The sequence below is a fragment of the Calypte anna genome, chromosome 8, assembly GCF_003957555.1.
Source record: "Calypte anna isolate BGI_N300 chromosome 8, bCalAnn1_v1.p, whole genome shotgun sequence".
Classification (NCBI taxonomy): domain Eukaryota; kingdom Metazoa; phylum Chordata; class Aves; order Apodiformes; family Trochilidae; genus Calypte; species Calypte anna.
The window spans coordinates 3524003-3544670 of NC_044254.1; the positions used below are offsets into that span (position 1 = coordinate 3524003).

Genomic DNA, 20668 nt, shown 5'->3' on the forward strand with positions numbered 1-20668 from the left:
CACAATACTCTTGAGGACACTCACCCTACTTAAATGCACAATGGTAGTGGACAACTGAAGTGTTATTCAGAAAAAAAGCTGTATTCAAATATGTATGCAGTATGCACAACAACAGCTCCTGGAAAACAATGATTAAATGCACACCACCCCTGTCTGGAGTTACAAGGAAGGGACACAGAACAAAGCACAAAACATCAAGGCATCACACCCATCCTCACTGCATCTGTAATTTTGCACCTATTTCTATTACTGAATAACTGGAACCAAGAAAAAAGCTGATTTTCTTTGCTTATCCTTTCCTAGAGGAAGTCATGAAAAGAAATGATGACAGTGGCCCACAAATTCATACCCAGTAATGAGAAGGTGAGTGGGAATTTTTAAAGAAGTGACAGAACAACTACAAGTACTATGGAATAATCAGTTTGTTAGGCTTGGTGGGGTTTTTTTGTGTTACTGCTTCTCTTAGACATTATAATTATAATACAGAATTCTTCACCACAGACAACTGCAGAGATCAGGATGATTGGCTGAAAAAGCCATTTCATGTTCAGATACAAACTTGCTCAAGAAGGCAAAGAGAAACCAGAAGCCAGAAACCAAGAGACTAGAGCAAGAAAGTATCAGTCTGCATTTTCCTGCTGTTTAACACTGGCTCAGGCAGCCACAGAAGTCTGAGACAAAATAAGGGGCTAAATGGACCTTTGGTTTTACCCAAAGCTGTGGGTTTTAGGCTTTAAAGCAGATTATACTAGAAGGGATTAAAATTGTGGCCATGTTTTTAAGGAGCACTAAACCTACCAGATTCCCAGAAATTTCAAGCTAACAGGAGGCTGTGGCTGATGGAAAGAAAGCACATGGCCAGCTTTGCAGAGATGCTCTTGTCAAGAGCACTGCCTAATCCAGAACAATAGCTTCCTATGCCAAAGGGAGGAGGGAAAGGGATTTTACCCACCTAAAACCAACCCTCCTGCTCTTCCTCAAAGAGATTACACCCCAATAATGCCACTGGAAATCATCCCTCCAGTTGCTGGAGCATCATAGGAGATCTGACTAAGCTTTGCAAAGGATGCACACGCAAACAGTGGAAGAGACTGAAGCATGTTTGCTGCCAGACTATGCAAATATACCACAGCCAACATATTTTTCAGCAACTCACCTGTGTGTAGAAGCCACTAGCTGCCTCCAAGAACAGAGAAAGGTTTGCCTGAACTTCGCTCCGATTTGGATTCGCTCTGTTTTTCGCCTGACCTTGTAGCGTCGTGATCTGATTTTTAAAGGCATGATTCCAACTGGAAACAAAAGAAGCATTTTTCCATTTTTTACTTCAGAAGCATTTTATGCAGGTGGCATAAACAACTGGAAAGAACTGTTTAATTACAGAGCATCAGACATGGAAATGAAGAATATTCCAATTCAGGCACCACTCGGTTTCGAAATGTGAAATATGAAAGAACTGCATTTCCTCATCTCTTGTAACTGGGATCCTGATACTACATAGCTAGGACTGTAACAGCATTAATATTTGTTGTAATTGTTCTGGTTTAGGCAGCAAAATGCTCTTCCCCTAAAACATGCTGTGGGGTGTCAAAATCAAGGTTAAAAATCATTCAGTAACTGGAGGCATGACCACGGATAACTCAGCCAGCCTGCCTACTGCTTCCCTCAGTGCTGGAAAAACTGCATGGTTATCTGAACTAAAGGTGTTACAACCCATGTCTGCATCTTAAATAACAGGGAATGGACTCAGGGTATGGAGAAAACCCAGCAGCTCTTCTCAAGGTAATATGCCTTGAGTTCTCTCCTGATGTTCCTTCCTCTGCACAGCCCTACTGAGACTGAGTCTTTAGCAGCTTCTCCTGTTACACCTTGCTCATAGCTCCAGGTGACTGTATAAGGCAAACTTCCTCCTTTCTGCCAACTCCAAACTTCATACTTTTCCTGCCAGCACAGCTGACTGATGTTCCTCAGCTCCCTCCTTTCCACCTGGCTCCCCTCCTGCATGACGTGGCTACTACTAAAGTGCCAGAGATAAAGTACTGAATGCAAGTCATTGCCTCTGCAGTGCACTCATGTTTCACCCACAGCACAGCTCTCATTTTAAGGGAAATAAGAGAACCATTCCAGAGGACACCAACACTTTGCTGGAAATCTCAGGTTTTCTTCCTTATCAACCCAGATTACATAAATATATATATATATTTAATGAGGTACTTACAGGTCCTGCTCCACTTTTTTATCTAAAGCATATTCCAAATCGGTCACCAGCATTTTTTGATATAAATCCTGCAGAGCCTGTCTGGATGTCCAGACTTCTGCTGGACCCAGCTTTGAATCTGAGGAAAAAAAAGGAAAAAAAATCAAAGAACAGCTCTTGCAATACTCAAAAATTCTCAAATTTACATTGATATTTCATTTAGCAAATGAAGGAATATAACAGTGTAAGATTCCCAATGCTAAACACTGGCTCTTATCAGACTGAGCAGAACTGTGTAATATGAGAATCACAGAGGGACTGGAGCTTAACTCATCACTGATGAACTGATCAGTCTCCTGTGACATCAGAAATGGACATGAGCAAAGTCAAATTTAAAAAACTGAAGCAGATAAAAAGGAGGTGATTCTCCAGAAGTCATTAAGCAGCAGAACTTCTTGCCATTAGATAAATTTTGAAAAACTTCCAGAGTAGCCTGAAAAAAAATACCAGAAAAGAAACCCATGGAGGGATGCTAAGCAAGAATCCCAGGAGGCAGCACTGTTGGTATTTAGAATACTGAGTGCAAGCACTGCTGCATGCTTGCCATTTTCTAACTCTGTGGTAGCCACCTGCTTCCCATCATGGAGGGTGAAAGCAAACACAGCTCCCTACTACCTGGAATTACAGCATCCAACTTCCCAAGCCTTCCAGTATCACCTGCAGGAGCAGGAGGGACAAACCTCACCCCAGGGAAACAATCCTGCTGGGGATGGGGCAGCCAGTCCTGCTGGGTCAGACCTGCTACATGTACCATAGAAATATGGAAAGCATGGCTGAGCTTGGGGTCACTACCCAAGCTGCTTGCACTGTGTGGCTGAGACATTAATACAAACCATTTCCATTTGCCATAAATCCATAGCTTAAAACAGCTTTTAGTATTTCTAAGTATATATGGGCTGCACTTCCATAGCACATAAAGCAGAATTTAGATCAATATGTGCATCACCCCATTTCTCAAACCTTGCTAAACCCAAGTACAGCACTTCCTGTGGTAGCTTGGACAGGATTCTCTGGGAAAGGAATAGGGGTTTTACTTTAAAACATCCAAATTCAAACTTTAGAAAAAGTTTTTCCTGTATTTTTATATATATATGTATATATTAGATACAGGAAAGAGGGACAACTTGTTTAAATGCTATTTGTTTATATGCAGACTTAACATCACACACTTTCCAGAGAATTCTTAGGAACAATAAGCATAAAGAACACACAATAGGAAAGCAAAAGTAGGAATCAAGTATTAACAACTGGAATACCTCTATAATAAAGGCAATTACCTGTCATGTCAGCCTTCAGAACTTCTGCCTGCCTGTAAGAAAACAATAAAATACTAAATTAGCAACATACAATCAAAATACAATCGAAATAATTGAATTTTGCATTCATGACCAGTGAGCAGAAGTAGGGCCAGGTCTGTGGAGGCTGCTTACAACTTACATGCAGTACAGATTTGTAAGATTTCCTCCAATGCATCCCTAACAGAAAGCAACTCTTCACTTCTCCCTGCTCAGCTTAAAAGTCTCTTTCAGAAAAAATACAAACCCCACTGTATTTTAGGTTTACATGGCAGTTGTGTCCTGCCAACATCACTCATACTTGCTTACCTGTAACTAAGAACCTGATACGAACCTTAAGTAGCCACATGTGAAATGTGGTAGCCAACAGTGAGCAAAACACATCCCCCACAGGTGCCTGTTAGCACATTACTACAGCCCTCCCACCCCTGCATGCTCCACTTGCTTTCCTTAGGGAGAGGTGAGAAAAAGACTGTGGTTTCCCCAATTAACTCTTCTTTGAATTACCCTTCCCTAATGTCATGGTTTGATCAGGTTTTCAAGAAGAAAAAGCACCACATACAGCAAAAAGTCCAACTACAGGTGACTCCTTTGCTGAACATCCTCCAAGAGGAACAGAGGAACACCAAGTTTACTCAATAAATAAATCCTAACAAATGGCCATCAGGGGATGGATGATGCAGTGGGTGCCTTGGAGATGTTACGGTTAAACACTGTCATGCTACATAAAAGTGACACAGAACTAACACAGGACAGGCAGGAGAACTCCAGGTCACCTCCTGTGGATGGATTTTAGTGAAATATGAACCTTTTGCTATGCTCAGAAGTTCACATAGAATTTCCAAAGACTAGAAGATTTCCATACTGGATGTGGAATCCTCCTAACACACAATACCCACTTCCTCCCTTTGCTAAAAAAAAACAAACCCAAAAAACAAAAAACACAAAACCATCAATAACCTTGATGAAGCCAGAAGAAAGCACCCCCTTCTCCCTAAAAAGGCTTCAGAAACAAGCATAAAATCTCTCTTGGCAATGTCAACTTGTGATGACTGTAAAGATAATTTTTCAGGTTGTTCTGGGTTCTACCTACTGGCCACAAACTACATGGAAGGTTTTGAGATCTAAGGTATCAGAATAGTGCAAATGCTTCACTAGCAACATTTTCTCCACCCCTGGAGGTTTTTAAGAGACTGATGTGGCACTCAGTGCCATGGCCTGGTAACCAGGGTGGTAGTGGATCAAGGGTTGGACTTGATGCTCTCAGAGGTCCTTTCCAACCTGGCTGATTCTGTGATTCTATGTATTTTCTAAGTCCTTTCACAAGATTTCAGTTTATCAAATGTGAGAATTATCTGTAGCTACTCACCATAGCATGCAGAGAGCACCATGATGCTCCAAGGGCTTTTAGTTAAGAATATCTTAGCTGCTACCAGAAGTAAATTTGTATGTTCTTCACCTGCTTCACAAATTTAATCTATTTAACATATCTTCTAGTATAGGTATTCTTTTCTACAGATAGGTGTTCTTTCTTCTAAGGTATTAATACAGTTTTTCAACTCTTAATAACAAGGTAGAGTGCAAGAAGAGATGAAGTATCACAGACAAGTGAGGCAAAAAGATATTGTGGCATGAGAAAGCTGAAAGCCCAAGAAACATTCCTGCCCCATGCCCAGGGAGGGAAGGAAAAGAGGATGGGTCAGAGCACATCTTTCCCTCCCCAGAGCTCAGAGGAGCTGAGAGACAACAATCTCACCTGCATCCTGTGCCCTGAGAGCCTCTGGGAAGCTGCCCTGCAAGTCCAGTCAAGCATCAAGCTGAGCCAATTCAGCCAGCCTCTGACTTAGCATCTGCTTTCCTCTTGTCAGGCCACTGCTCTGCAGAAAAAGCTGACTCTCCACTGCAGGAATCTCTCTTTCCTGAATGCCCAGCCAAGTTAATCCAGTTTGAGTCACACTTAAACACCTGCTGGTTGTGCAAACATTTCCTTTGAGCTGAGAAGACAATCTGGGTTGTCAGAGTCATGAATCCTACTGGGAGGCTCAGCTTGAGTGGGACATGGAGCAAACAAAAAGCCCAAAATTCTCCTGCAGGCCCTTCAAAGCCAAGAAGTGTTTCTTGTGCAGAACTATATTCCATTGGGTTAAGTTCTAATCTTTAAGGGGGGAAATACAAATAACAGCATGATAAAGGCTTTCTTTTCAAAGTTTTGACCAGTCTGGAGAATTTAGGTGAACCCCTGCATCAGTGCAGCTGCTGAAAGATGCTCTGTAAATGCATAGCCCTAAGAATATGTCTGGACCTGAGATTTTACCTGAAATGTTATTTTTTAGAATGCCTTTTTTGGAAGACAATGCCTACAGGTTTACAGAACAACAGCCTTTAGAGCCAATCTCCTTCCTAGCTAGAAAGCAAATGGCATTTAATATTTTATAGGCTTGCAACAAGCTAAACTGAAGGGATTATCACTATAATAAAACATACAGACAATTTTCAATACTTCCTAGAGGCCAAAGGAATTTGTAAAATAGGTACAACATTAGCATCTGTGTTCCTCATTTCCATCTAAATCCAACTTTCATTTAAAATAGCTGCCATCTACTGCAGCTAAGAAAGGATAAGAGGGCAGTACCAAACTTGTAAGGCATCAGTGGCAAAATATTAGAAGACACATTGCCTGTTCCTTGAGGAGGCTTCACTGGAGCCTTTGCTGGTGCTCAGAGTGGGCACAAAGTGGAGTTCACTGATGTTTCTGACAGTGCAAATGCCTCCTCATACTGTCAAACATCTTGACCTTACCTCTTGCCCATGGATTTCCTTACCCCGCCTCATACTGAGCTGGCATTAGAACAACTCATTGTGGTCTGAAAAAACATTGTGACAGCCAACTTGGTGCAACTTTTACACATTTTATCATCTCCAGAATATTCTCAAGTGCCTCCTTTCACAGCTGGACTCAGCAGTTCAGTCTTTAAGTCAAATTTCCCCAAGTTTGTTGGTCCAAAGCAAAAGAAGCACAAACCATACTTCATCATGCATCACCATTAGATGATGTATGATCTTGATATGCCATAATAGCTTCTCTCTATTATTTCCTAACTAAATATAAATTCAGTCCCATGCTTTACTCAAACTTGAAACTCAAACACAAAAGCCTTCCACTCAATTCAGTACAACAGTTTGACATATAAAGGATTTTTTACTCTATTCAAATACTTGAAAAGCTTCAATACTGTAAAACACAGTAGTCAGGTCTTCCTCTTGAAGTTCTGAAGGAATAATATATTAAAATTTAAGTACAGATGGCAAAGAAAACTTTTCTTCTCTTAAAAACCTCCAGTATATAAAGTCCTGGCTTGCTGTAACTCAGAGGAACTTGGACACTTGGCAGAAACCACTGGATTTAGCAAAGGAAGACAAGACAGGCACATTTTGTTTTTCCATTTTCAAGTTTTTACCATTCCTGATCAATTAAGTTTTCCCTAAGAATTAAAACAAGACAAGTTGCTCCCCTTAAGATGCTAAGCACTAAGGCAAGGCAACCCCACAAACACAGGGCTCTCTCTCCTATACACATTTTCAGGTGTTCAAACCATCATACTGAGAGGCTGAAAAGCAGACTGAAGGATCATAGTCCCACTTACACTTCTGACAAGTTTGCTTAATTTGCTCTCAAAATCCTCCAAGAAAAGTTCAGCCTCCCTGGTTAACTATCCTATTGCTCACTGATAGTCCAGAAGTTTTTTCTCCAATGCTGACCTACTGCAAAACAAGTCCCTCCTGCAGCACACTCTGCTGCCATGCAGAGCTCCTGGTCACCATCTTTGTATAAAAAAACCACTTGGAAAAGGCTTAAATCTGTACTTGGAACCATCAGCTCTCCCTTCCAGAATAAAATGTGAACCTTCACAATTTAAATTTTCTAATCCTCTCATTGCCACTTGACTTTGAACTCCATTCATGGATCAACTAAACAAATGGATCTAACTTACCCTGAAAGGAGCTCATCTCTGTTTCAAATATATTCTTTGGTCCCGTTACCATCCCAACGCACACAATCCCAACCTCTCAGTTCTGCATGCACCACGCTGCAGCTGTAAGAGGGCACAGTTTGGCAAACAAGCTTCATCATCAAGCACAGAAAAACAAATCAAATTAAGGCCAAATTTTCAAAAAACAAACAAAAAAAGGCAGACTGGTGGCACTCAGCTTCCACCCACTCTTTCCTGCAAGTCCAGCAGGTCAAAAATCAAGCAGCACTTAGATGCTGCTTTCATTTACCCACCCAGGCATCATCTGCAATAGAATGACAAAAAAAAAACCCAACAAAAAAACCCAAAACCAAACAAATCTCTGAACACAGATTGCTCCCCACCATGCCTAGTGGGCAACTCCACTCAGTTTTCCCCCCAGAAGCATTGAAGCATCAGTAGCTGAAAGAGTTTCCTTATCAAATCTCCCCTAATGCAAATGCCCTGATAAAGAATTGAGGTTTTTCAGTAGTAAAATGGGTAATGAGTCCAGGCAGCTGGGCTTAGAAAAGCAACCAGAATCCAATTGCTTGTTCTGTGAATACTCTACAAACTAAAAACCATATTAAATGGTCAGGGTACTTGGATTCCAAGCAGGAATTGTTATTCCTGCACTTCTCTTCCCTGGAGATAGATGCAGAAATTGTACCTCAACAAAAAGTGCCCACAGCCTACTGAGCCTTATCAGGAGGTGACAGATCCAAAGGCTCATCTAGGGCACTGCCAGGAAGGTTTCCTTCTTCTGCAAGAGAATAATATAGAATATATAGAGAATAAAAGTAGAAAATCCCTGATTTTAGGCAATTTTTCTATGCTAGCATATTAAAAAAGTCAAATACACTTAAAAAAATATTATTCTTTTAATCACTCAAAGGCATGGCAAGACTCACCCCCAGCAACACTCAACAACTATTATGTTACATTTTCCTCAAAATAATAGTTAACTTCAACAACAAGAAAAAATTATAATGCCTTGATACCTCAATTGGGATTTTTTTTTTTTAATTTAAGTGTACACGTGCTGATTCAGGGCAGTGGAAAGCAGCAGTAAACACTACCAGCACAGGCACTGCACAGCAGTTTTAGGGGAGAGATGGGCTGCTCAAAAGCTACTAAAGACTGTAGAGAAGACAGCAGTCACATCTGGAGCTCAGCACTGAGCAAAAATTAATGTCTGATTTATAATTTCATAGGAAATAAGCATTCTTCCCTCCATTCCTAAGAATAAGCACTGGTGTGCTGAAATATTAAGATTTATTAGCAGTTTCTAGAGACTCACTTGGCAGTTATCCTTTACAGCTGGAATGCTTAGGATTCTGGAGGTATAGAAATACCTTCAGGATTCTGAAAGGTACAGAAATAAGTGACTCCTCTAAACTATTTTGCAGGCAGTAACTATCTTTAACTATCACCTGTCAAAGGGAAATATTCTTAGGCTTGTGCACAAACCTAGATTTTGATGCCTGAATAACAGTAGCAGGGATCTTGTGGATAAACTTCATCATTGGTATATTCCTTTACCTATAAACTGAACATCACCTGAACAGAAGAAGCTTCACTTAAGAGCCTGAACATCACCTGAACAGAAGAAGCTTCACTTAACAGCCTGAACACCTTTTCCTGACAGGGTAACTGGGCAAACTGGTCAATGTCCCTCTGGATGGCATCCCTTCCCTCCAGCCTGGCAGCCACACCACACACTTTGGGGTTGGCAGCACTGAGGGTGCCCTCAGTTCCACTCTCGGTGTCTCCAACAAGGAGGTAAAACAGCACTGATCCCAGCAGACCCCTGAGGAATGCCATTTGTCACCATTCTCCACCTGGACATCAAGCCACTGACCACTGCTGAGTGAGACCATTCAGCCAATTCCTTACTCACCAAGTGATCTATACATTGAATCTATATTGTTCTTGTTTAGATACCAGGACAACCTATGGGACAGTGCAACTGCTTTGCACAAGCCCAGGTAGATGGTCTCCATCTCCCTTTGTCCACTGACACAGAAAATCCAGTGTAAAAGGCCACCACATCTGTCAGGCAGGATTTGCCCTTAGTGAAACCATTTTGCCTTCAAATTGACTTTGTCATCAACCACCTCTTTGCTTTCCAGAAGCCTCAGGACACTCTTCACAACCCTCCAAGGAATAACACCTTCAACAGTACCACCTTAGAGTCAGTTTCGTGTGTTAATTAGTTTAAAAGCTTCTTATTTGTGTTACAGGCAGCTGAAATCAGGGTACAGCTCATTTCTTTGAGCAGTGACTTTACCAGATTATAGCTGTAGATCAAAGCCATGCAAACTATTTGGCATCAGTGTAACTACAAATAAAAACCATACCTCTGGAAGCATAAAGAAGAACATCCACCACCTGAATCCAAACCCTCTACAGGGAATCCTGCTCTACTGCCTTCTTGTTCCCACCTCAGATGAGAGGGATAGTGAGAAATGGGATTATTTTTTAAATCCCACTTTCCCCCTTTTACAAGGAAGCCACAATAATCAACCTTGAAAAGCAACCACCAAAACCAACTCTGTCTAATTTGATCAGAACTGACAATCCTCTGTTAGAGGAAAATTTTCCTCCCAGTCAGCTTCATTCCAACTCATTTCCCCCCCCCCAGTTTCATGGAAGTCAGTTCCTTTGGCTCAAGATTTGAAAAGGCTGTGCCCAAGTGGTAAAATCTCCCCTAAAGGAAGTTTCTATGTGCTTACTCTCCTGATTTTTAGTCTACAGGGCAGGAACTACAAGTCTTCAACCCTGCTAATGTTTCCAGAGTTCTAGAAACTCTGCTAAGGTTTCCAGAGTTCAGCTGTCTCCACTTTGGATCTCATTAAAGCCCAGAGCTCACAACAAGAACAGGAGCAAGTCTGAGCCTTGTTAGAAAAGCAGAGCTGCAGATGAGAGTTAAATACCTGAGCTACAGGATGTGGTCTGTAGGCAGTCATTTAGGACCAGCAATATTCCTGTGTCTGTCCCATAAATTCTAAAATTTAAGCCAGGAACCTGCAAACTAAACACTCAATTTTCTAGATTTCTATTTTTCAATAGAAACAAAAATAGCTTGGAATAAATGTACAGTATTAGGACCAGCTCAAGACACATCAGCTGAATTCTCCAGTCACTCATTTGTAAAGATGTTTTTAGAACACTGACTATGCTGTTCTTTAACTTTACATCTTCACCTACTACTCACCTGGAATTTTACTGGAGCCATAAAGGAGAAAACCACTCTCTGAATGGATGTTTGCTCATGAAAGAAAAGTACAGGAGCTCCAGTACTTTCTTTACACACCAGGAGCTGCCAGCAGAGCTCTGCAGGTAACCATGAGAGTACAGAAAAGAGCAAATTTTGAAAGGATTAAAACCCATCTTGTACCTCTAAAAAAGGCACACTGAGGAAAGAACAGATACTTAATACATGTGGCACTTCAAGACATGGATATTTTTTCATATTTTAAGCAACACCTTAGGAAACAGTCAACAAATTAAGGCATTTATGGAATACTCTTTTCTTATCAGCATCCATCCAGTAACACATTCACTGCATTGGCTGACAGCTCATCAGCTTTGCAGATTATCTGAGAACAAATCAAAGCCAAAAGGTTTAAGACAGGATCCTTAATCTTCATACTCCCCATTGGACAAGCCAGTTTTTCAACCTTAAATGTGTGATGGCACAAAAGTTTCTTGCAATCCACTTGAGCACTGACACCCCACTGCCTGGAAAAGATCTCAGAGAGAAAAATCAAAAATCTCTACTCACACACTATTCCTAATGAGGGATCTTTGATTATTATTAGTTCTTATGACTGCAGTGCTAAGTGTGATGCCAGAGGTTTGCACCTGATCTACCAGAATTCCCACAGCAATTCTCACAGTGTCTTGAGACTGAGAAAGGAAATGACTTCCTCAACAAAAACCACAACCAAAACAAAAAAGCCCCAGCAAATTATGCCCTTGTATGACAGTGCATAGAATATCAGGTTTCAGTTGTGATAAACACATAGTAACACCAGTGCTCATTTGTTAGAGCACAGATCCTGACCTGGTAAAATCAGTCCCTGTGTTACAGGCTGGAAACTGCAGAAAATCCATCTTAAAATAAGTCAACATGGCCTGGTTTGAGACAGGATAGAACTAATTTTATTTCTTGCAATTTTACTTCCTGCTGAGTTTCTTCTAAGTAGCTGCAACTTGCATGTTTCTCAATCACTGTCTGCTGCTGGGACTGGTTAACACAATATTTAAAGCTAGAAAATGGTCCTGCAGAACCAAGGCTACTGCTCAGTCCTGAAAAACATTTTTTGCTCTGGAAATAGAAAAGGAGTAAAGAGGTCACACCTCCAACCCTGCTTTAGGGAGGAGTGGAGCACACACATGACCAGAACTCACCAAATGGAGGATTCTATCCCATGTGTGTCCTACTTGGGACAAATTTAAGGGATCAAAATGGTCAAGTTATTTGTCAATGGCAAGCAGCCTGGGAGGATTCTGTTTATCTGCCTTTAATCCATGCCCTCCTGAATCCATGTGTTCCTGCACCCAGTTCCTGTCTGCCTATGGCTCCATAAGCCCAGTCTGGGACTTTTTCACAGTGATGATGTAAGGACATCTTGCTTATATTTGTAGATATTTAATAATTTTCTTTTTCATCCTTGCTGTTTCATGAAAGTTGTGTAGTTTAGTTTCCAACCTGTAAATCTCTCTCCCTTCTCTAAGAGGGAGAGGGATTATAAAGAGCATCCATCATTCATTTTAATTGCTGGCCCAGCATTAAACCCTCACATAACATTATTCAACTTCTTTTTCATTACAAAAAAACATGTCCAGAATTATGAACAATGTGGAAATCTGAGCATCGAGCTCAGCTGTGGATGGATATCACCACATCAGTTTTGGAAAGTTTTTTTCTATTTCAGTCAGCCCTGCAGAAGCCAGATCAGCTGAAAACAGGGAGCAGATGCCAACCCTCCTCAGACATAGTACAATTTCTCCTAGGAAAACACAGAGTATTCAGTTCAAAGCCAGGCAATTACAAAGCTAATTTAGTGCCATGATCTTGCACAACAGAGAAAATCTGTCCTCTCACCTGGCTGGGGAGCTGGGGCACAGAGTGCCTGCAGCCAGGAGCTAGATACAAAGGTGACATTTTCCCCTGGCAAGTCCCCTCCCCACCTGGTGTGAAGACATCAATATTTCCAATGCTCTAAAGCCCCAGCAGTTCTTTGCTGCCTCTAACCTCCACCACTAGCTCTGGATATGAAAAACCTTGCTGCTTTTACTATGGATCCCTTTCCTCTAAATCCCCAGCTCCAAAATTACCCCTGATCCTTCTGCTCAGTAAATGCCAAGAATGATTCATGTCTGCAAAGGAGGAAACTGCCACAAAAGAGGTGTCACTCAGTGGGAATTCAGGATTCTGTCTTCCTTGCTAAGCAACAGATGGAGAAAGAGCAAAATATATTAGGTGGCATCACCAGAGGTGGCAAAACTAAAGTGTGAGTATCCTCTTCCTCTGTGCTTGTAGTAAGCTAATTATGATTGATGGGGCAGAGTTCAGCCTTTTGAACATGTGTTCTTCAAGCTCTAATACCAAGATACCCAGATAGTCAAGACCTTAAAAAAAAAAAGACCTAAAGCAAAGTTACTGATATTTAAATGGCTCGTTGGATGTCACCAAATTCTTGCAAGAAGCTGTTTTTTGCCCAGCCCCACTGATTTTCTAAACTCAACTGTGTAAGCATCACACAAAACACATCTGTGCACAAACGTGGCAAATCCAGAAGCCTTAAAATAGCTTTTCATAACTGAGACTTTTTGGTGTGGAAGGACACTGCATAGTTTAAACAAACTATGACAAACAGCACCTCAGACTCCATCTAAATATGACCCTAGCTGCAAGCTACAGCTTGGAAATTATTTCCAATATTCCATCTTGAAATTAAATGCAATGCACATTCTGAAAGTACAACAATGGCACGAAAGCTGAACAACAGTCAGGGAGAATTATATTGTCCATTTATGAGAATTAAATGCTACTCAGTGCATCATTGCCAAAAGTTTACAGGAGTCTCATCAGCTGCTCTCCATTCTCCATCAGAAACCCACAGGCAGTGCTTACTTTTCAACTAGAGAATATCTGAAGAATTAATTTGCAAAAAAAGTATGGGAATAAGAAAGAGTAAGAGGGGATCCTCTACCCCCACACATTTAATGCACCTCTATCTGAGACTGTGATTTCTCACTAAAACAAACAAACAAAAAGGTGTAATTAAATTCTCACCTCAAACCACTCAATCAGCAATATTTACTACATGTTTCAGGAAAAGCAGAATGTACACAACGTACCAAGAAAACCTGCTTGAGCTGTGTGAAGCTGTAGAGAGTTTCTTACAGAACCTCAAATTTGACTTCTGCTTTACTGACACAACTCTCCTGTTGTTGGTTTTCTTGCTCTTGGTTTTCCTCACTTGAGGAGTGGCTTATCTTGATGGGATGGCTCCCACTGCAATACCTGAGAGTCCAGAAACATCCTGGAATATGTAAAGCTACTCTCTGGTTCAGATGAAGGAGAAATCTCTAACAGATCCAACTTGCTTAGCAAATTCTATTAGCTCAGCATGGATACAACACAACAAGAACTAATGCTGTTGAGGAAGGATGCAGCTTGGAGCTTTTGAGCCCTGTTGAACACAAACAAGTCCCAAGAAAAACCCATCCTGGCTGAAGCTGTGCAGCTCACTTAGATGCATCCAGCTGATCTCTGCAGCTCTGCTCTCAATCAAGTCCAAACTACTTCTTCTGAATGAAACTGCTGCAGCCATCACCCTGCAGAGTGCTCCAAGGAACTGCCTGTTAAATAGTAACTTACCTTTCCTGTTTTCAAAACTAATTAATTGGGTAGGGGCAAGCAGCTGAGCAAATTTGTAACTTCCAAGGTTAATCCTCCTGTGGAGGGATTAAGCATTTTCAGGAAAATAATTTTATTTCAAATGTAAAGCTCAACACCTTACCTGCAGAAATAAAAAGGTCTTGAAGCTCACACAGTGTTCTGCCAGCTAGAAATCAGTATCTGCTTTAGGAATCATGCATGGAAACATTCTTGGATTTAGCAGATTTTTCCTGGACATGAACTTTACAGAAAACTAAAATCTGAATGCAGGTTTTTTTGCAGTGTGCAGTCCCCTGCCCAACAGTCAGATGTTTGTAACATTCATTTTACTCTGCAAGGGCTCCATAGCAATGAGCTAACACATCCAGCCTGGACATCAAATCCTAAGGCTGGAAAGACCCCAAAAAGCTACACAGCCCATTCCCTCACACTGCTGTTATTCCTGACAACATCTGCACTGCTTGTTTTTGAAGTCCTCCAGGAGCAAACACCTCCAAAGCAGGTAAGTCCCAGCCAGCACAGCTTCTCCAAGCTAAGCCATTTCCACATGGCACTATCCCTTGACTTAAAGGGTAATGATATACCTTGAAATCACCCCCTCTGGCTCCTGCCTCCCCCCAAATCCTTCAGCAAACACCAAGACCCTTGCTCAACCCACTGCTACCTTTGTACAGTGGTGAAGGGGCTGGTGGTGTCCTCACTTAGTGAGCTGGAGAAAACATTTTGTGACCCTTTGCTGGAAGAAGGGATGGTGCTGGGAAAAGGTTCAGCATGTGACTACAAAATAAATTACCAGTTATTAACTCATCTCTCAGGTTGCACAAACCAATTCAGCCCTGGCATTTCACTTCACAAGCACAGTAATTCTGACCTTGTCATCAAGTGTTTGGTATTGTACACCAGTGTATCCAAAGCATTTTACTGGCACTGGATTTCAGCCTCCAAAAACAAAGCATGGGCAACAGGCAAATCATGCTACTCTGACCCCAAAATCTGAAATCCATGTTCAACAGCATTTTCAACCATTCAAATACAATTTCCTGAGGCTGAGTTCTTAGAGGCCCAAAAAACGTTCAGGTCTTTCTGATCTGTCACATTTCTGGGCCACATTTCTTAACAGTCCAGCATAGTAGTTTCTGGTTTTGTAGTCATCAAAGCATTATTTCAGGAATAGAATCAGTTACACATGATACAAAATACAATTTTAACCATCCTTAAAAGCAGAATTTTACTTGATTCTGAAAGAGCATCCCCAAATTCTGACTCCATAACAATGTTCCAGGTGGACACATCACTTTTTTTAGCATTCACTTCTGCCTCATCATCTATGATGGAAGCCACCAAACTACTACATAGCTGCACAAGCAGCATCAGCACAGGCATTTGATATCTTCACTAGAAAGACACCAGAAATATCTTCCTGTATAGTCTCAAGTCTTTGATATCAAGGCCAGAATACAAGTACTTAAACTGAAGCTTGACTGTACACTTGGCAAGCCCCAATCCCCTACACAATCTTTGCCCCATGTGCCATAATTCCTACAGCTTACATTGAAACTAAATAAATCTTTAGAATGAAATAGTAATTAAGTAATAGTTAAAGAAACAGTTCAATAAAATTGGGTGGGGAAACTGCCAGAAATTCACAGCCTAGCATATGCTGTGTGACAGGCTTCTAAATTAAGGCATCCTCTATTAGTTCAAATGAATGTTGACAGTGGATGTTACACAGTTAATCACTTCTTTTCTAGTTAAAAATTTCATGAGGATGTTCAACTTTGTGCATTTCATGGTATTAAGACACTCACCTTCAAGATTTTTTATTCCAAGCTTACTCTTCATCTTTTAATAACTTATAATCCATCCAGAAAAGTAGCCTTAAATCTCATCTTTTTTTTCCACACTGAAATAACATTTCCTCTGTTTTACTAGGAATTGCTGGCTGCTTAAGCTCTAAAGCCACTACAGTTTTGACATTCTTTCATATTTTATATTTTCAGGTTCTTCTTTAACATGAAAAAAGATGTCTTTAATCCCTGGGACTCTATTCTTATTGCCATTCCCAAAAAACAGCCCCACAAGGAGACTTGTTTTTAGGGAATATCTAGATCAAGCCTCCATGTTTTGTCACCACATTGCCCTTGACAAGTATTCACACCACTCCAAGACAGACAACTTGCATCTATCCAACAGGAAAAAAACTCTTGTTCCATCCTTCTTTCTACACAGGAGGAGATGATCAGCATTTCTAGTCTGAAAATAGAATCCCAGGGAGTCCTTTGAATGCCTCAAATAAAGAATCTGAATGCCCAAAGGTGCCCAACCCCTTGCTGACTGGAGGAGGAACTGAAGCTGGAAGCTGTCAAAGGTTCCCTGCTGGCTACAGAAAACCCTGGATTAAAAAAAAAAAAAAAAAAGATTATCATACAGTTGCAGCTGTCTGACACATAGCAGTATCCATGTGCTCTCTTTACATCACTGGGAGACTGAGACAGGAAATGGCAAAGCAAATACCAGGAGACTTTCACTGCAACAGAAAATAGAGTAGCAGAATTTATAAGATTATTGGGAAAAAAAAAAGGTCTTCCCAACAGATTTATTAAAAATTAATTTCTTTCTATTTCTGCCAACACCTGTAAGAGAAAATAACAAGACTACTGGAGAGTTTAGAGCTGGGTCCAAACAAACTGCCCTTGGCTGTAGCCTGGTCAAAGAAGAGCTATCAAGGCACCAAGAAACACCAAAGTCCTGAATAGAGACCCTTCATACCCAAAAGGTCTGCTTTACTGCACACAAACACAGCTTTATCTCTGCCTAGAGTCCTGTAAAGCTATATAGGAAATTTTCCTTACATTCATTTGGCAGAATCAGTCCCAAGGTTTCACTGGAAATACTTTCAGAATTTATTTATCCTTTCCTGAGACCTACAGAACAGCTCTGAGATAATTCAGCCATGTGACAAGTGGAACCCAGAGACTCAAAGCAGACAATGCTTCAATGGGTGAGGAAATAAAATAAAAAAAGTTGATAGATATCAGTATTAGATGAACCAGAAAACTCTTGAGTAGAGCTGAGCATTAGAGGATACTTTCAATACCACAGAGAGTAAAATTTAAGCATGAGAAACAGGCTGCTGGTGTGCTAGAGAAATCATTCCAGAAAAAAATCATTCCCTAAAGGGGGAAGAGAAAATTAACTCTAGCAGGACTCCCAAGCACCTCAAGGGTATCTCTGATTTGAGTCCCATCAGTGACATTCAGTCTGTCCCACACAGCTGTGTAAGAATCCCACAGAGTTCAGAAGAGTTCAGAAGGCTGAACTCCCTCAGCCTTCTGGTTCCTTGTGGTAACCCCTGGAGTGCAGAAGCTCTTGTGAGTAATCTGAGAAAAGTCCTACAGGAATACAGAAAGAAGAGAAAACAGGCCTCCTGCTATTCAAAAAGCTCTTATTCCACCCCAGCTGAGAGCATTACATTGATCTGAACAGGTAGATGCTGATTTAATTCAGAGGAACTGAAAGGTACATTATCAACACACTGCCCAAGCCATTTCCTTTTTTTTTTATTTTTTTTTGGAAAGTCCTAGGTTTACTCTCAGAAGTTCTTAAATAGCAGTCAGACAGGGCTAGAAATGTGACCTCAAGACAGGCCTCAAAGCTGGGCTGCACCAGTGCAAGCTGGTGATGAAACCAGCAAAACTGGAAAGCCACATTCAACACAACACTGCATGAAATGAGATCCAGACCAAAACCAACCACCTGCACTTCCTTTTGGATGAAATAGTAAGAAACTACTGCCCACAAGTCAGCTCCATCACTCCTCATGTCACTCTCCAATAAATAATAAGTTAGTCTTCTTTTCACTGCAGTTAGGAGGAGAAATCAAGTTCTGATGCCATACATACATCAATAATACAGCATGAAAGCAGAGGACAAAAGGATGTGATTCTGGTGATGATTTTAGGGAAACAAATCTGTGGTTTTATCCCCCTCCTGCTTGACAGCAGCTCTGCAGTTTTCAAGTGAGATAAGGACAAGCCTCGAGTTCAAATTAATAAAAGCAGTAACTCCTCATACAGAGATGGTTTCCCTAACTGCTCTTCCAACATTCCTTGCTCCAAGGAGTCTGCTCCTACCAGCTGAGAAGATCCAATGGCAGAGATGAAAGACCTTAAAAACTCCTAAACCCCAAGCAGCTCCTCATCCCACAGAATCAGACAGTACAACAAACAATCCTCTCCTCCACCCCCAGCCACCAGGCACTTGATCTGCAGCTACTCCTTTTCTCTGCCACTCCTGAGTGGCTGAGCAGAGCAGGGAAGATGCCAGGGCATCTTTCCATCAAGTCATTCCCTGCTCCCATCAACCCAAGCCATCCTCATCAGCCTTTTCTTACCAAGACACCCAAAAAATGCATCAACGAGGCCAACCCAGAGGCACAGCAGCTTCACATTCCATACAAACTGATTTAAATAAAGCTTTTAAGTTGCCTGAGGTAAAAGTTAGTGAGACAATTCACTGTCCAGAGCTGCTTATGTAGGGGCAAAAACCATCTCACTGGAGCAGGTTAGGGTTACTTGTTATGAAACCACTGTATGGGAGATGTACTGTTAAGAGAGAAGAAAGATTTTATGAATAACTTGGATACTACAGCATTCTTTACATTGAATACTTAAATAGAAAACATTCACCAAACAAATGTATATTCCTACCATGCACTGAAGGGATGAAAAAACCACACCTACCACCCACCAAACTGCATTAAACCCCTTGCTACTACAGATGTGTATCTATCCACTCTCTTAATGAACTGTACCAGCTGCACTCAGACTTTGCAAAGAGGAGCAAACTCAGAGCCCCTGCTCAAAAAAAGCACAGGCCACAGCTGACATGAAGCTCTGCATGTGCTGCTTTCCACCAGCTGAGCTCTCCTCATTTGGAATCACTTTTCTAATCAACTAAATTTCACCAAGTCAATGACAACAATCAATTTGGAAACTTCTAGTCCTCTGTAGGAAACTGCTGAAATTGGTTAAAGCCATTTGATAAAGAGGAGAAAAATCATTGATAAGAGGTACAGTCACATGAACTTAATTTCATCAGGAATCTAGGCCTGAAAAGAAGAAGTATGAGTTGTAACAGCACTTTTACAACTTGTGACTCAAGTTGTTCCTGGGTGGCAGAACTACAACTACCACTGCAGGGCCTGGGGGTGGTAGATTCAGGCTCAGAGAGCCAGGAGGCAGAGTGTGTGTCCTGAGATTCACAGCAAGATGGATTTCCTTGGGCAGAAAGCTCAGCAGAGAGAGCTGCTTAACACTTTTTGAAATTGCAATTCTTTTTATTTTATACGTCACCACAAAAAGCTTATTGATCAGTAGTAAACAGCATCAAACTTCCCTTTTCAGACCACTACTTTCACCCTTAAAGAAATCAGGAGTGTTGCTCATACTAAATACTGGCAGCAGTTCTAGTTATCAAATGCTAGAAACACCTTGTATGGAGGAAAAAAAAAAAAAAAAAGAGGCAAAGAAAGAAGAGACACTTTCCCTTTATGTTCTCCAAAAGAAAACACTGTACAAAGAAGTGCCTCCTGAAAGGCCAAGGTCTCCTCACTTCACCTTCCCTGTTCAAAACTCAAGCTTAAGCAATGCCTGAAAGTAGCATTAATCATTGCAGAACATAAAAAAGCTGGAGGGGACACTTTCTGGGACTGACTGGTCTTGTTCAGGTATCAAGACAAATCAAGAAAGATGCAGATCAACCACATGAGGTCAGCAGAGGCCCCCAGGGTGTTTGGAGCTGGAGCACTTTCATTCAGGGCTAGAGGAACAAGATGGGGCTTGGTCAGCCTGGGGCAGGAACATCTTCAGGGCACCCACAGCAGCCACATGCCTACAGGGAGGGGACTGAGAAGGAAGCAGGCTCTCCACAGCTGCATGTGGCAGGAGAGATGAGAAGCACAGTTAAAATTTGAGAGGTTCAGGCTGGATGTAAAAACCTTATCTACCACGAGGACAGTCAAGCCCATGCTGCCCCTAAAGGCCAAGCTGCCCCCATCCTTGGAGGATCTCAAGGGCTGAGTGGAACAAGTCCTGAGCAAGCTGTTCTGGCTTAAGCTGCTCCTCCTTTGAGCAGGAGGTGGGACACAGACCTCCTGAGGTCATCTCCAGCCCAAAGTTACCTTGTCACCCCA

The 20668-nt window shown here is 41.4% G+C and overlaps 1 protein-coding gene across 3 annotated transcripts in view; it reads right to left on the minus strand.

Moving 5' to 3' along the window:
- Positions 1 to 20668, minus strand: part of SMG7 (SMG7 nonsense mediated mRNA decay factor) — a 52060-nt gene that overhangs the window by 26748 nt on the left and 4644 nt on the right. For all 3 annotated transcript variants that reach the window (XM_030455018.1, XM_030455019.1, XM_030455021.1), the window contains exons 2-4: positions 3532 to 3563; positions 2216 to 2333; positions 1157 to 1289 (exon numbers count right to left, since the gene is read on the minus strand). In XM_030455018.1, coding sequence (XP_030310878.1) covers positions 1157 to 1289; positions 2216 to 2333; positions 3532 to 3563 — 283 coding nt within the window. The remainder of the gene's footprint in view (positions 1 to 1156; positions 1290 to 2215; positions 2334 to 3531; positions 3564 to 20668) is intronic.